Source organism: Pseudophryne corroboree (genome assembly GCF_028390025.1).
Source record: "Pseudophryne corroboree isolate aPseCor3 chromosome 3 unlocalized genomic scaffold, aPseCor3.hap2 SUPER_3_unloc_57, whole genome shotgun sequence".
NCBI classification, from domain to species: domain Eukaryota; kingdom Metazoa; phylum Chordata; class Amphibia; order Anura; family Myobatrachidae; genus Pseudophryne; species Pseudophryne corroboree.
In genome coordinates, this window is record NW_026967549.1 from 269,362 (window position 1) to 283,398 (window position 14,037).

The 14,037-nt window shown below is 47.6% G+C and overlaps 1 protein-coding gene across 2 annotated transcripts in view; it reads right to left on the bottom strand.

The window, feature by feature from the left end:
• Nucleotides 1-12,364, bottom strand: part of LOC134984470 (oocyte zinc finger protein XlCOF6-like) — a 161,842-nt gene extending 149,478 nt beyond the window's left edge. For both annotated transcript variants that reach the window (XM_063950042.1, XM_063950041.1), the window contains exons 1-4: nt 12,176-12,364; nt 10,325-10,403; nt 10,105-10,206; nt 1,773-2,441 (exon numbers count right to left, since the gene is read on the bottom strand). In XM_063950042.1, the coding sequence (XP_063806112.1) occupies nt 1,773-2,441; nt 10,105-10,206; nt 10,325-10,358 (805 nt within the window). In that variant the 5' untranslated portion in view covers nt 10,359-10,403; nt 12,176-12,364. The remainder of the gene's footprint in view (nt 1-1,772; nt 2,442-10,104; nt 10,207-10,324; nt 10,404-12,175) is intronic.
• Between the last annotated feature and the right edge of the window lie 1,673 nt (nt 12,365-14,037).

Sequence of the window (14,037 nt, forward strand, 5' to 3'; positions counted from 1 at the left end):
AGAATTTGATCGGTGTTGTTAGGTCATGTAGATGAGGTTCTCTCCGTGTCTCCAGAAGTAGCGTGTGTCAGATGACGTCACTTTGATGCACTGGAGCGTGCGACGGACGGCGACATGGATGGTTCCACAGGGTATATTAGGTGAGTGGTTGTATGTCTCTTTTTGTTCTGCACTCTGATGAAAATGCCACAAACAGAGCATTGAAACGTTGGTACACTAAACCTGCCCGGTCTATTTATTCTGAGTGCCTCCTTGTATGGATTCTACATTACGTTACACCAACTGATGCAGCCTGGTTTGGAGGGCAGCGGCTATTGATTCTTTAATATTTACTTCAGGTCTTCTTGAGGAGTGCCGCTTAACCCCCCCCCCAAAAAAAAAATATTTTATAGATATAGATATATAAATATATAAAAATAAAGTTCAACAACACATAAGGGAGCCATTGGTTTTGGCAGAGACCGGCATTTGTTTGTTGGTGATCCCTTGTAGACAGTGAGTAGTATCCATCTACAGTGGAAGAAGAATGGACACCAAGAATCTCAGCGGCGGAACAGTGGTCGTGAAAGTAGATCATGACAAATCGGGACCACAGGCATTTAGGACCCCTAGCAACCACCAATCGTTACAAACACATCAGGAACTGCACCAACAGTACAATGCCGGACCCAGCCAAACAGTCCCACAGTCCCAGATCTGGTGAATTGGAGGGCCACGTGAGATGTGGTACATCAGACTGGTGCTCTGAAAAACAATCCAAGCCTTTCAGCCACTGTTACACCGCTGAGAGCATACCTTAAGTTTAACACTAATGTGATAGCTGTTTTTATGGTAATTGTTTTGAGCAATAGAGTAGGGCCTGCAGTATAGTGGGGTTCCTTGTCGGGAGCTGAAGACTTAAATGCACTGAGCAATACATGAATTAAAACTCCACTGTTTATTATTGTTAGTTAATATAGTGAGTGCAAGACACATTTATATATATAGTAAGGCTACTGGAGACCTTAGATTGAGCAATATTGGATCTGACCATTACATTCCCTAAAGTCCTAACCTCAAACCTGCATAGAGCAGAAACTATTCACAAGTAATTAGGAATGTGTTCATCATGAACAAGTCCACAATTACAGTCTGAAGTTTACACAATTATTTCAAGTCTACACAATTGATATTTGAGGATAAAGCCTTTAACAGAAAACACCCCTGAAGAAGTCACTATTGATGAAACGCGTTGGGAATACACAATTTGTATTTAGAGTGAATTGGAGTGGATAAGAGCAAGCCTGCCCATGCAAGGGTGACAACAAGTGCAAAACGCTTGTCTTATGATTATACAGATATGTACTTGTGATAAGCTTTTAATCTGTTTTACTTGAAGTCCTAGATTCAAATTTCATTTTATTTCTGAATCTTATACGAATTGTATTTGGTGAGCTCAGGTCTACTGTATAGCAGGAAATATTTCATACCTGCATCATCTAACAAAATGCATATAAATTAGACACTCCACAAAAAATAATACTAATTATATACATACATATATACACATTATATATAATCACTAATAATAAACTTCTGCTTGTTACTTTTAATAACATTATAGTGTTGTGTGTAATAACTCTCTACATGTGATATTTGTCATGGATAGCCTTGTGTTAGAAACACCCAACTGAGAACAGGGCTGATGGCGGAGGAGGGTGTAGGATAAGAGATTGCTGTAGTGACTGAGCAATGAGAATATGTGACTTCTGTAATAAGTGTTTATTACTCACCTGTGCTGATATCTGTAGGCATCTCCTCCTCCTTACACTGCTGATCACCCCTCACATACGTCTCTTCTTCTCCCTTCATATCAGTCACATACGTCTCTTCTTCTCCCGCTATATCTTCTGCCTTCATATCAGTCACATACGTCTCTTCTTCTCCATCTATATCTTCTGCCTTTATATCAGACACATACGTGTCTTCTTCTCCCGCTATATCTTCTGCCTTTATATCAGTCACATACGTCTCTTCTTCTCCCTCTATATCTTCTGCCTTTATATCAGACACATACATGTCTTCTTCTCCCGCTATATCTTCTGCCTTTATATCAGTCACATACGTCTCTTCTTCTCCCTCTATATCTTCTGCCTTTATTTCAGTCACATACGTCTCTTCTTCTTCCTCTATATCTTCTGCCTTTATATCAGTCACATACATCTCTTCTTCTCCCTCTATATCTTCTGCCTTTATTTCAGTCACATACGTCTCTTCTTCTTCCTCTATATCTTCTGCCTTTATATCCGTCACATACATCTCTTCTTCTTCATCTATATCTTCTGCCTTTATTTCAGTCACATACGTCTCTTCTTCTTCCTCTATATCTTCTGCCTTTATATCCGTCACATACATCTCTTCTTCTTCATCTATATCTTCTGCCTTAATATCAGACAGACGTTCTACCTAAATAACCCAAAAAAAATAAGATTTTACTCACCGGTAAATCTATTTCTCGTAGTCCGTAGTGGATGCTGGGAACTCCGAAAGGACCATGGGGAATAGCGGCTCCGCAGGAGACTGGGCACAACTAAAGAAAGCTTTAGGTCACCTGGTGTGCACTGGCTCCTCCCACTATGACCCTCCTACAAGCCTCAGTTAGGATACTGTGCCCAGAAGAGCTGACATAATAAGGAAGGATTTTGAATCCCGGGTAAGACTCATACCAGTCACACCAATCACACCGTATAACTCGTGATACTATACCCAGTTTAACAGTATGAAACACAACTGAGCCTCTCAACAGATGGCTCAACAATAACCCTTTAGTTAACAATAACTATGTACAAGCATTGCAGACAATCCGCACTTGGGATGGGCGCCCAGCATCCACTACGGACTACAAGAAATAGATTTACCGGTGAGTAAAATCTTATTTTCGCTGACGTCCTAGTGGATGCTGGGAACTCCGAAAGGACCATGGGGATTATACCAAAGCTCCCAAATGGGTGGGAGAGTGCGGATGACTCTGCAGCACCGAATGAGAGATTTGTAGAATTTTGCAAACGTGTTTGCCCCTGACCAAGTAGCAGCTCGGCAAAGTTGTAAAGCCGAAACCCCTCGGGCAGCCGCCCAAGATGAACCCACCTTCCTTGTGGAATGGGCTTTTACTGATTTAGGATGCGGCAGTCCAGCCGCAGTATGCGCCAGCTGAATTGTGCTACAAATCCAGCGAGCAATAGTCTGCTTAGAAGCAGGAGCACCCATCTTGTTGGGTGCATACAGGATAAATAGCGAGTCAGTTTTCCTGACTCCAGTAGTCCTGGAAACATAACTTTTCAAGGCCCTGACTACGTCCAGTAACGTGGTATCCTCCAAGTCTCTAGTAGCCGCAGGCACTACAATAGGTTGGTTCAAGTGAAAGGCTGATACCACCTTAGGGAGAAACTGGGGACGAGTCCTCAATTCCGCCCTATCCATATGGAAAATCAGATAAGGGCTTTTACATGACAAAGCCGCCAATTCTGATACACGCCTGGCCGAAGCCAAGGCCAATAACATGACCACTTTCCACGTGAGATATTTTAGATCCACGGTTTTTAGTGGCTCAAACCAATGTGATTTTAGGAAACTCAACACCACGTTGAGATCCCAAGGTGCCACTGGAGGCACAAACGGGGGCTGAATATGCAGCACTCCTTTTACAAATGTCTGAACTTCAGGTAGTGAAGCTAGTTCCTTCTGGAAGAAAATCGACAGAGCCGAGATCTGTACCTTAATGGAGCCTAATTTCAGGCCCATAGTCACTCCTGCCTGTAGGAAGTGCAGAAATCGACCCAGTTGAAATTCCTCTGTTGGGGCCTTTCTGGCCTCACACCAAGCAACATATTTCCGCCATATGCGGTGATAATGTTTTGCAGTTACATCTTTCCTGGCTTTAATCAGTGTAGGAATGACTTCCTCCGGAATGCCCTTTTCCTTTAGGATCCGGCGGTCAACCGCCATGCCGTCAAACGCAGCCGCGGTAAGTCTAGGAACAGACAGGGACCCTGCAGCAGCAGGTCCTGTCTGAGCGGCAGAGGCCATGGGTCCTCTGAGATCATCTCTTGAAGTTCCGTGTACCACGCTCGTCTTGGCCAATCCGGAACCACGAGTATTGTTCTTACTCCTCGTTTTCTTATTATTCTCAGTACCTTTAGTATGAGAGGCAGAGGAGGGAACACATAACTTGACTGGTACACCCACGGTGTCACTAGAGCGTCCACAGCTATCGCCTGAGGGTCCCTTGACCTGGCGCAATATCTCTCAGGGGAGAGCCAGGGAGCTTCCCTCCAGCGGAGCTGTGAGGGAAAAATGGCGCCAGTGTGCTGAGGGAGATAGCTCCGCCCCTTTTTCGCAGACTTTTCTCCCGCTTTTTTATGGATTCTGGCAGGGGTATTTATCACATATATAGCCTCTGGGGCTATATATTGTGATATATTTGCCAGCCAAGGTGTTTTTATTGCTGCTCAGGGCGCCCCCCCCCCCCAGCGCCCTGCACCCTCAGTGACCGGAGTGTGAAGTGTGTATGAGGAGCAATGGCGCACAGCTCGGCCGGGCACAGAAATCTAACTGAGGCTTGGAGGAGGGTCATAGTGGGAGGAGCCAGTGCACACCAGGTGACCTAAAGCTTTCTTTAGTTGTGCCCAGTCTCCTGCGGAGCCGCTATTCCCCATGGTCCTTTCGGAGTTCCCAGCATCCACTAGGACGTCAGAGAAATAACGAGATTTATGGTAAGAACTTACCGTTGTTAAATCTCTTTCTGCGCGGTACACTGGGCTCCACAAGGATAACATCGGGTGTAGAGTAGGATCTTGATCCGGGGCACCAACAGGCTTAAAGCTTTTGACTGTTCCCAAGATGCACTGCGCCGCCTCCTCTATATGCCCCGCCTCCGTGCACAGGAGCTCAGTTTTGTTAATCAGCTCAATGCAGTAGCAGGTATCAGAGACGACAATCGCTCGTAGCCAAGTACACCGCACACTCACCACAGGAAAGGGTGACAGCGGCTATGCCAATACCAACCCAAAGAAGCTAAGTGTGTCAGGGTGGGCGCCTTGCGGAGCCCAGTGTATCTCGCAGAAACAAATTTAACAACGGTAAGTTCTTACCATGAATCTTGTTTTCTGCTGCGGGATACACTGGGCTCCACAAGGATTAACATCGGGGATGTCCTAAAGCAGTTCCTTATGTGAGGGAAGCACTGTAGTGGGCACAAGAGCCCGGTGTCCAAAGGAAGCATCCTGGGAGGCGGTAGAATCGAAAGCATAGAACCTTATAAACGTGTTCCCAGAGAACCACGTTGCCGCCTTGCAAAACTGTTCAAGGGTCGCACCATGGTGGGCCGCCCAAGAAGGTCCAACCGACCGAGTAGAATGGGCTTTAATAGTAGCAGGAACCGGACGACCAGCCTGTACATAAGCATTTACAATCACCATTCTAATCCACCTGGCCAAAGTCTGCTTGGAAACAGGCCAGCCACGTTTGTGAAAACCAAACAACACAAAAAGAGAATCAGATTTCCTAAAAGAGGCAGTTCTCTTCACATAGATACGGAGACCCCGTACCACATCCAAAGACCGCTCTTTGGAAGACAACTCAGGAGAATTAAAAGCCGGAACCACAATCTCCTGGTTAAGGTGGAAGGAAGACACCACCATAGGCAAATAACCCGGCCGGTCACAGTGAAAAATGAAATAGGGAGACTTACAGGATAAGGCACCCAAGTCCGATACCCTTCTATCTGAAACAATCGCCAGCAAGAAGAGGACCTTAAGGGACAGCCACTTAAGGTCAGCAGAGGCAAGAGGCTCAACGGAGACTCCTGCAAGGCCTCCAAAACCAAGGGGCCACAGGTGGCACATATGGAGGCTGAATCCGCAGCACACCCTGAGAGAATGTATGGACATCTGGTAGGGTAGCTATCTTTCTCTGAAACCAAACCAACAAAGCAGAGATGTGAACCTTGAGGGATGGCAGAGATTTGAACCTTGAGAGAGGCTAGACGCAGGCCTAAGTCCAGGACCTGTTGTAGAAAGGCCAATAGTTTGGCCGCACTAAATTTGAAAACGTCATGATTATGAGACGCACACCAAGTGAAGTAAGCATTCCAGACCCTATGGTAGTTCCGAGCAGAAGCCGGCTTACGGGCCTTCAACACAGTTTGAACGACCACCTCAGAAAAACCCTTGGCCCTCAGGACGAAAGCTTCAAGAGCCACGCTGTCGAAGACAGACAGGCCAAATCCTGGTAAACACAAGGATCCTGAACGAGGAGGTCCAGTCGTTGTGGAAGTAGAAGGGGACGATCCCACGAGAGACCCAGTAGATCGGAGAACCAGTGCCATCTGGGCCACGCTAGAGCAACCAGAAGCAGGTTTCCGCCTTCTTACTTGAACTTCTGTATTGCTCTGGGCACGAGTGACACCGGAGGGAACACATACGGTAGCTGAAAGTTCCATGGTATTGAAAGAACGTCCACGAGCGCAGCTTGAGCATTCCTTGTCCTTGCTCTGAAGACCAGAACCTTGTGATTGTGTTGAAATGCCATCAGGTCCACATCTGGAAGGCCCCACTTGTCCACGAGGAGTTGAAACACTTCTTGATGGAGGCTTCACTCTCTGGCATGTACGTCCTGACGAATGAGAAAGTTTGCTTCCCAGTTTAGGACCCCCAGAATGAACACTGCCGATATGGCTGGCAGATGACGTTCCACACACTGAAGAATCTGTGATACTTCCCTCAATGGCATGCGGCTTCGAGTGCAGCCCTGATTGCTGTACGCCACCGTGGTGGCGTCCGATTGTACTTCAACAGGTCTGTTCTGTATGAGATGCTGGGCCATTGTCAATGCATTGAACACTGCCCGCAGTTCCAGAATATTTATCGGGAGTAGAGACTCCTCCTTGGTCCACTGACCCTGAAGAGAGTGCTGTTCCAACACTGCTCCCCAACCTCTTAGACTGGCATCCGTCGTTAGCAGGACCTAGTTGGATATCCAGAAGGAACGGCCCCTGCACAACCATTGGTCCTGGAGCCACCAGCTCAGTGACAGGCGGACCCCCGGAGACAAGGAGATCATGTGAAACCTGATCCAGTGAGGCAGGCCGTCCCACTTTGACAGAATCAAATTCTGCAGAGGGCGAGTATGGAATTGAGCATACTCCACCATGTCGAAAGCCGACACCATGAGACCTAGCACTTGCACTGCCGAATGAATCAACACTTGCGGACGTGATAGGAAGCATTGAATCCTGTCTTGAAGTTTCAGGACTTTCTTCTGAGACAGGAACAACCGCTGGTTGTGAGTGTCCAATAACGCTCCCAGGTGTACCATACTCCGAGCAGGAACCAGGGAGGATTTCTTCCAGTTGATCAGCCACCTGTGGGCTTTCATGCACTGGACCGTCAGATCGAGATGACACAGGAGAAGATCTGGGGAATTCGCCAGGATCAAAAATTCATCCAAATACGGCAGGATCTTGACCCCTTGACGGCAGAGTGAAGCTGTCATGACCGCCATAACTTTGGTGAAAACTTGGGGAGCCGTTGTCAAACCAAAGGGTAACACCCGAAATTGGTAATGTAGGTTGCCCACCGCAAACCTCAGGTACTGCTGATGAGATACCGCAATAGGAATATGCAGGAAGGCATCCTGTATGTCCAGGGAGACCATAAAGTCCCCAGGCTCCAAGGCCAGAACAATAGAGGGGTTGTCTTCAGTATGCCGGCTGTCGGGATCCCGGCGCACAGTATACCGCCGCCGGGATCCCGGCCGCCGGCATACCGTAGTGAACCCCAATAGAGTGCAGAGTTTCCATACGAAACTTGGAGACCCGCACATGCTTGTTTAAGGACTTCAGATTGAGAATGGGCCGTGAGGACCCGTCCGGTTTCGGGACTAGGAACAGCGTTGAATAGTACCCGTTGCCCCTTTGAGCTAGAGGCACCTGTATCACCACTCCGGTGGACAGGAGGGAGCGCACCACCGAATACAAAGTGTTTGCTTTTGCCGGATCCAGAGGCGCATCTGTCAAACAAAATCAATGAGGGGGAAGATTCTTGAAGGGTATGGCGTAACCTCGAGTGACGACTTCCCTTTCCCAGTTATCCGAAGTGGTCTGCAACCATTCCTGGGCAAAAGCTAGAAGTCGGCCCCCCACCTTGGGATCCCCCAGTGGGAGGCCCGCCCCATCATGTGGCAGGCTTTTCAGTTATGGAAGCAGGCTGATGGGCGGCCCAGGCACTCTTCGGTCTGGGCTTGGCAGGTCTGGAAGCACGAGCTTGCTTTGGGTACACCTGACCTTTTGCTTTTCCTGGAGGACGAAAGGGCAGAGGGAAAGTACTTTTAGCCTTCTGTGCGGAAGGAGTCGTACTAGGTAGGCAAGCAGTTTTAGCAGTAGCCAGATCAGCCACAATCTTATTGAGGTCTTCTCCGAAGAGAATGTCTCCCTTGAAAGGAAGCACCTCCAGGGTTTTCTTGGAATCCACATCCACCGACCAGAATCTCAACCAAAGGATAAGTCTTGCCAAGACAGACGTAGTAGCAGCCTTGGTCTCGAGCACCCTGGCATCGGAGGCCACCTCCTTAAGGTATAGAGAAGCCGTGGTAATATACGAGAGACATTGTGGAGCATGGAAGGCAGTTCCGCCTCAAGCTCCTGAGCCCACGCCTCAACAGCTTCAGCAGCCCAAGTTGCTGCAATGGTTGGCCTATGCACAGCCCCCATTAGGGTATAAATCAGGGTATTAGGTGGCTCATTCGCATTAACCCTTTCCGTTTAGGATATACAAGGTATGCAAAAAGAAAAAAATGGAAAGTATATAGTGTAACATCGTTTTAATATACACAAATAGACAGACAACAAGTAAACTGGTTCTATGATGAACATAAAAGTGCAGTGCATGGCATAATATAGTTCCTTTTTAGGGAGGTGGCTTTCCCGTCAATAGTTAACAGCGGATAATTACCAGTATAATCTGAACTGTGGTGTAGACAGTTCAAATCACGCTCAGAACAAATAATCCCACGGTATCCCCCCTCAAGGATCGTCAGAGCTTTCGGCAGTTCTCCTGTGTGGCAAAGATCGGGTCGCCTCCTCCACCACCAACGCGTTTCTTCCCCTAACTGGGGTCTTTGTCAAGGTGTAAGTATGCCTCCTGTCTGGTCCTTCCTTCCTTTTAAATCAACAGTCACAAGGTGTAGCAGGAATATACCCAGCAAGAACACTTGGTGATGTGACTATGACAGCACAAACCGGGAGTTCAAGAGATATAAATCAATATGGTGACTATAAATCACAAGGAAAAATACACAGCAACTATATCTTGTGATACAATCCTATATTATACAGAAAGAAATCTGATACACTTAGTCCCTCAGGTACAGCAATATAGGAATAGCCCGCTGAGTGAAATACCCTTTACTAGATCACTGGATCGCGGTAAAGTGCGGCCAGAGAGACCCCTTACCTCCCCCGTACCTGCGGCCCCACGATCCGGGAGGACGGCGGCGAGTGTGTGACTGATGTTGTGAAAGAACCGGAGCCTCCGCTGCAGTGACCCGGCAACCAGGGCACGGGAGTATACAGCGCCGCTGGAAGTGATGGAGCTGCAGTCAGGGACGTCTGTGAGATGTTGCCGGCTGCAGCCCTGTTACTCTGTCAGAAGAATCTTCAGTCTTTTCCTTTACAATAAACCCATCAATAGGCTGCCTAATGCAGCACCCCTGTTATGTGCCTGCTTACTGCAAGACACCAACTTACTGACTGAGCTCCTGTGCACGGAGGCGGGGCTATAGAGGAGGCGGGGCTATAGAGGAGGCGGGGCTATAGAGGAGGCGGCACTGAGCATCTTGGGAACAGTCAAAAGCTTTGAGCCTGTTGGTGCCTCGGATCAAGATCCTACTCTACACCCGATGTTAATCCTTGTGGAGCCCAGTGTATCCCGCTGCAGAAAATCCAATGGCATTTACATAGTGATTAAACGGAGGTGAAACAGTATAATATCAGTGTATAAGTCACACAGCTCCTCTACAGATCATATAGTGACAGTCACTTAGGTTTATTGGGGAGAACCCATAGCCCACCTACCTGATCCTCCTGTGGGATCCTGTGATTCTCCTCTGTACAATCCTGGGAATACAGAGGACAGGGACATCTCTCTGGGGTATCTCTGTTACTGGGCCCATCTGTAGGAGACACACAGTGACTGAGTACAGTGTATATATGTGATTATCAGATGATGTGTGTATATAGGGGGCCCCATACCTGCTCTCCCCTGTACAATACATGACAGTCTCCTCTTACCCAGTGATGTGAGGGGCCGGTGATTCTCCATCATCACGTCCTTGTACAGACCCCTGTGTTCCTCTATATACTCCTCCTCCTGCATGGAGACATAGACAGTGACATCCTGACACCTCATAGGAACCTGACACACACAGTGATACAGTCATCACCCAGACACGACCCCTGGTGTTACTGTATAGTGTCCCATTCCCAGCAGTCACCTCTCCAGTCATCACCCAGACACATCCCCTGGTGTTACTGTATAATGCCCCATTCCCAGCAGTCACCTCTCCAGTCATCACCCAGACACATCCCCTGGTGTTACTGTATAATGCCCCATTCCCAGCAGTCACCTCTCCAGTCATCACCCAGACACATCCCCGGTGTTACTGTATAATGCCCAATTCCCAGCAGTCACCTCTCCAGTCATCACCCAGACACGTCCCCCGGTGTTACTGTATAATGTCCCATTCCCAGCAGTCACCTCTCCAGTCATCACCCAGTCACGTCCCCTGGTGTTACTGTATAATGTCCCATTCCCAGCAGTCACCTCTCCAGTCATCACCCAGGCACATTCCCTGGTGTTACTGTATAATGCCCCATTCCCAGCAGTCACCTCTCCAGTCATCACCCAGACACATTCCCTGGTGTTACTGTATAATGTCCCATTTCCAGTAGTCACCTCTCCAGTCATCAACCTGACACATCCCCCAGTGTTACTGTATAATGCCCCATTCCCAGCAGTCACCTCTCCAGTCATCACCCAGACACATCCCCTGGTGTTACTGTATAATGCCCCATTCCCAGCAGTCACTTCTCCAGTCATCACCCAGACACATCCCCTGGTGTTACTGTATAATGCCCCATTCCCAGCAGCCACCTCTCCAGTCATCACCCAGACACATCCCCTGGTGTTACTGTATAATGCCCCATTCCCAGCAGTCACCTCTCCAGTCATCACCCAGACATGTCCCCGGTGTTACTGTATAATGTCCCATTCCCAGCAGTCACCTCTCCAGTCATCACCCAGACACATCCCCCAGTGTTACTGTATAATGTCCCATTCTCAGCAGTCACCTCTCCAGTCATCACCCAGACACGTCCCCTGGTGTTCCTGTATAATGTCCCATTCCCAGCAGTCACCTCTCCAGTCATCACCCAGACACATCCCCTGGTGTTACTGTATAATGTTCCATTCCCAGCAGTCACCTCTCCAGTCATCACCCAGTCACATCCCCTGGTGTTACTGTATAATGTTCCACTCCCGGCAGTCACCTCTCCAGTCATCACCCAGTCACATCCCCTGGTGTTACTGTATAATGCCCCATTCCCAGCAGTCACCTCTCCAGTCATCACCCAGACACATCACCTGTTGCTACTGTATAATGTCCCATTCCCAGCAGTCACCTCTCCAGTCATCACCCAGTCACATCCCCCAGTGTTACTGTATAATGTTCCATTCCCAGCAGTCACCTCTCCAGTCATCACCCAGACACGTCCCCTGGTGTTACTGTATAATGTCTCATTCCCAGCAGTCACCTCTCCAGTCATCACCCAGACACATCCCCTGGTGTTACTGTATAATGTTCCATTCCCAGCAGTCACCTCTCCAGTCATCACCCAGTCACATCCCCTGGTGTTACTGTATAATGCCCCATTCCCAGCAGTCACCTCTCCAGTCATCACCCAGACACATCACCTGTTGCTACTGTATAATGTCCCATTCCCAGCAGTCACCTCTCCAGTCATCACCCAGTCACATCCCCCAGTGTTACTGTATAATGTTCCATTCCCAGCAGTCACCTCTCCAGTCATCACCCAGTCACATCCCCTGGTGTTACTGTATAATGTTCCATTCCCAGCAGTCACCTCTCCAGTCAGCAGCTGAATGATCTTGTTGGTGAGTTCCAGGATCTTCTGGTCACTGTGTCTCTCATGTATTAGTGAGTGAGGTGGAGGCACTGTGATGGGGCTGTGGGTCCTGCTTAGTCCGCCTGACACACGAGGATGGCTGCTGGGTGTCTCACACTCACCAGAGATCTTCTTCACTACTGTGTAACCCTGCGAAATGGGGAGACATCAATTTCGCTGCAAATACTCCCAGATCCCCTCTCTTCCCCAGTCACGTCCCTGTATTATTACTAGAGATATAAGTGATGTCACTGTGATGCTCACAGATCCCCTCACCTCCCCAGTGATATCTCTGTATTATAACTATAGATATAAGTGATGTCATAGTGACACTCCCAGATCCCATCACCTCCCCAGTCATGTCCCTGTATTATTACTATAGATATAAGTGACGTCACTGTGATACTCCCAGATCCCCCTCACCTCCCCAGTCATGTCCCTGTATTATTACTATAGATATAAGTGACGTCACTGTGATACTCCCAGATCCCCCTCACCTCCCCAGTCATGTTCCTGTATTATTATTATAGATATGTTATGTCACTGTGACACTCCCAGGAGTCTGATATACATTTGCTTCATACTGCTCCAATTATCATCTGATACACATGCCAGGGATATTATGGTCTCTGCTTTAATACATCCTAGATTTTGAGCAATATTTTCAATCCCCACAGTATCCCTTATCCAATATGCTTGGGACCAGAGGTATTTTGGATATCGGATTATTCCGTATTTTGGAATAATTGCATACTATAATGAGATATCATGGTGATGGGACCCAAGTCTAAGCACAGAATGCATTTATGTTACATATACACCTTATACACACAGCCAGAACATTTTAGCCAATATTGTTTTATAACTTTGTGCATTGAACAAAGTTTGTGTACACTGAGCCATCAAAAAAACAAAGGTTTCACTATCTCACTCTCACTCAAAAAAGTCAGTATTTCGGAATATTTGGATATGGGATACTCAACCTGTAGTAATAATAATGACACTAAAGGCTGCACACCAGTATAACAATAATAACAAATGTATTTAAAAGCAGGACACCACAGACCATTCCTCCTGTATTGTAGGAAATCACCACCACTCCTAATGTATAATAATAATACCAGGACACCACAAGCTGCTGTCCCTGTATAATAATAACCATACACAAAAACCTGCTCCCCCTGTATAACACTAATAACAACACACCCCATTCTGCTCTCCCTTTATATTAATAATAAAATCACACAATAGGCTGCTCCCCCTGAAAAAATATAATAGGACACTACAAGTCGCTCCCCCTGTATAATAATAACAGGACACCACATGCCGCTCCCCCTGTATAATAATAAAAACAGGACACCACAGGCTGCTCCCCCTGTATAGTAATAATAACAGGACACCATAGGCTGCTCCTCCTGTATAGTAATAATAACAATACACCACAGGCTGCTCCCCCTGTATAGTAATAATAACAGGACACCATAGGCTGCTCCTCCTGTAGAGTAATAATAACTGGACACCAAAGGCTGCTCCCCCCTGTATAATAATAATAACAACAAGTCACCACAGACTGCTCCCCCTGTATAATAATAATAACAGGTCACCACAGGCTGCTCCCCCTGTATAGTAATAACAACAAGTCACCACAGACTGCTCCCCCTGTATAATAATAATAACAGGTCACCACAGGCTGCTCCCCCTGTATAGTAAGACGCCATTACCTGATTTCCAAGGACACTGGGAGGCTGCAGCAGTCGATGAAAACTCACTTCCTGTACGTGGAACGCACAGTCCGGAAGTAAGGTGGAACGCACAGGCAG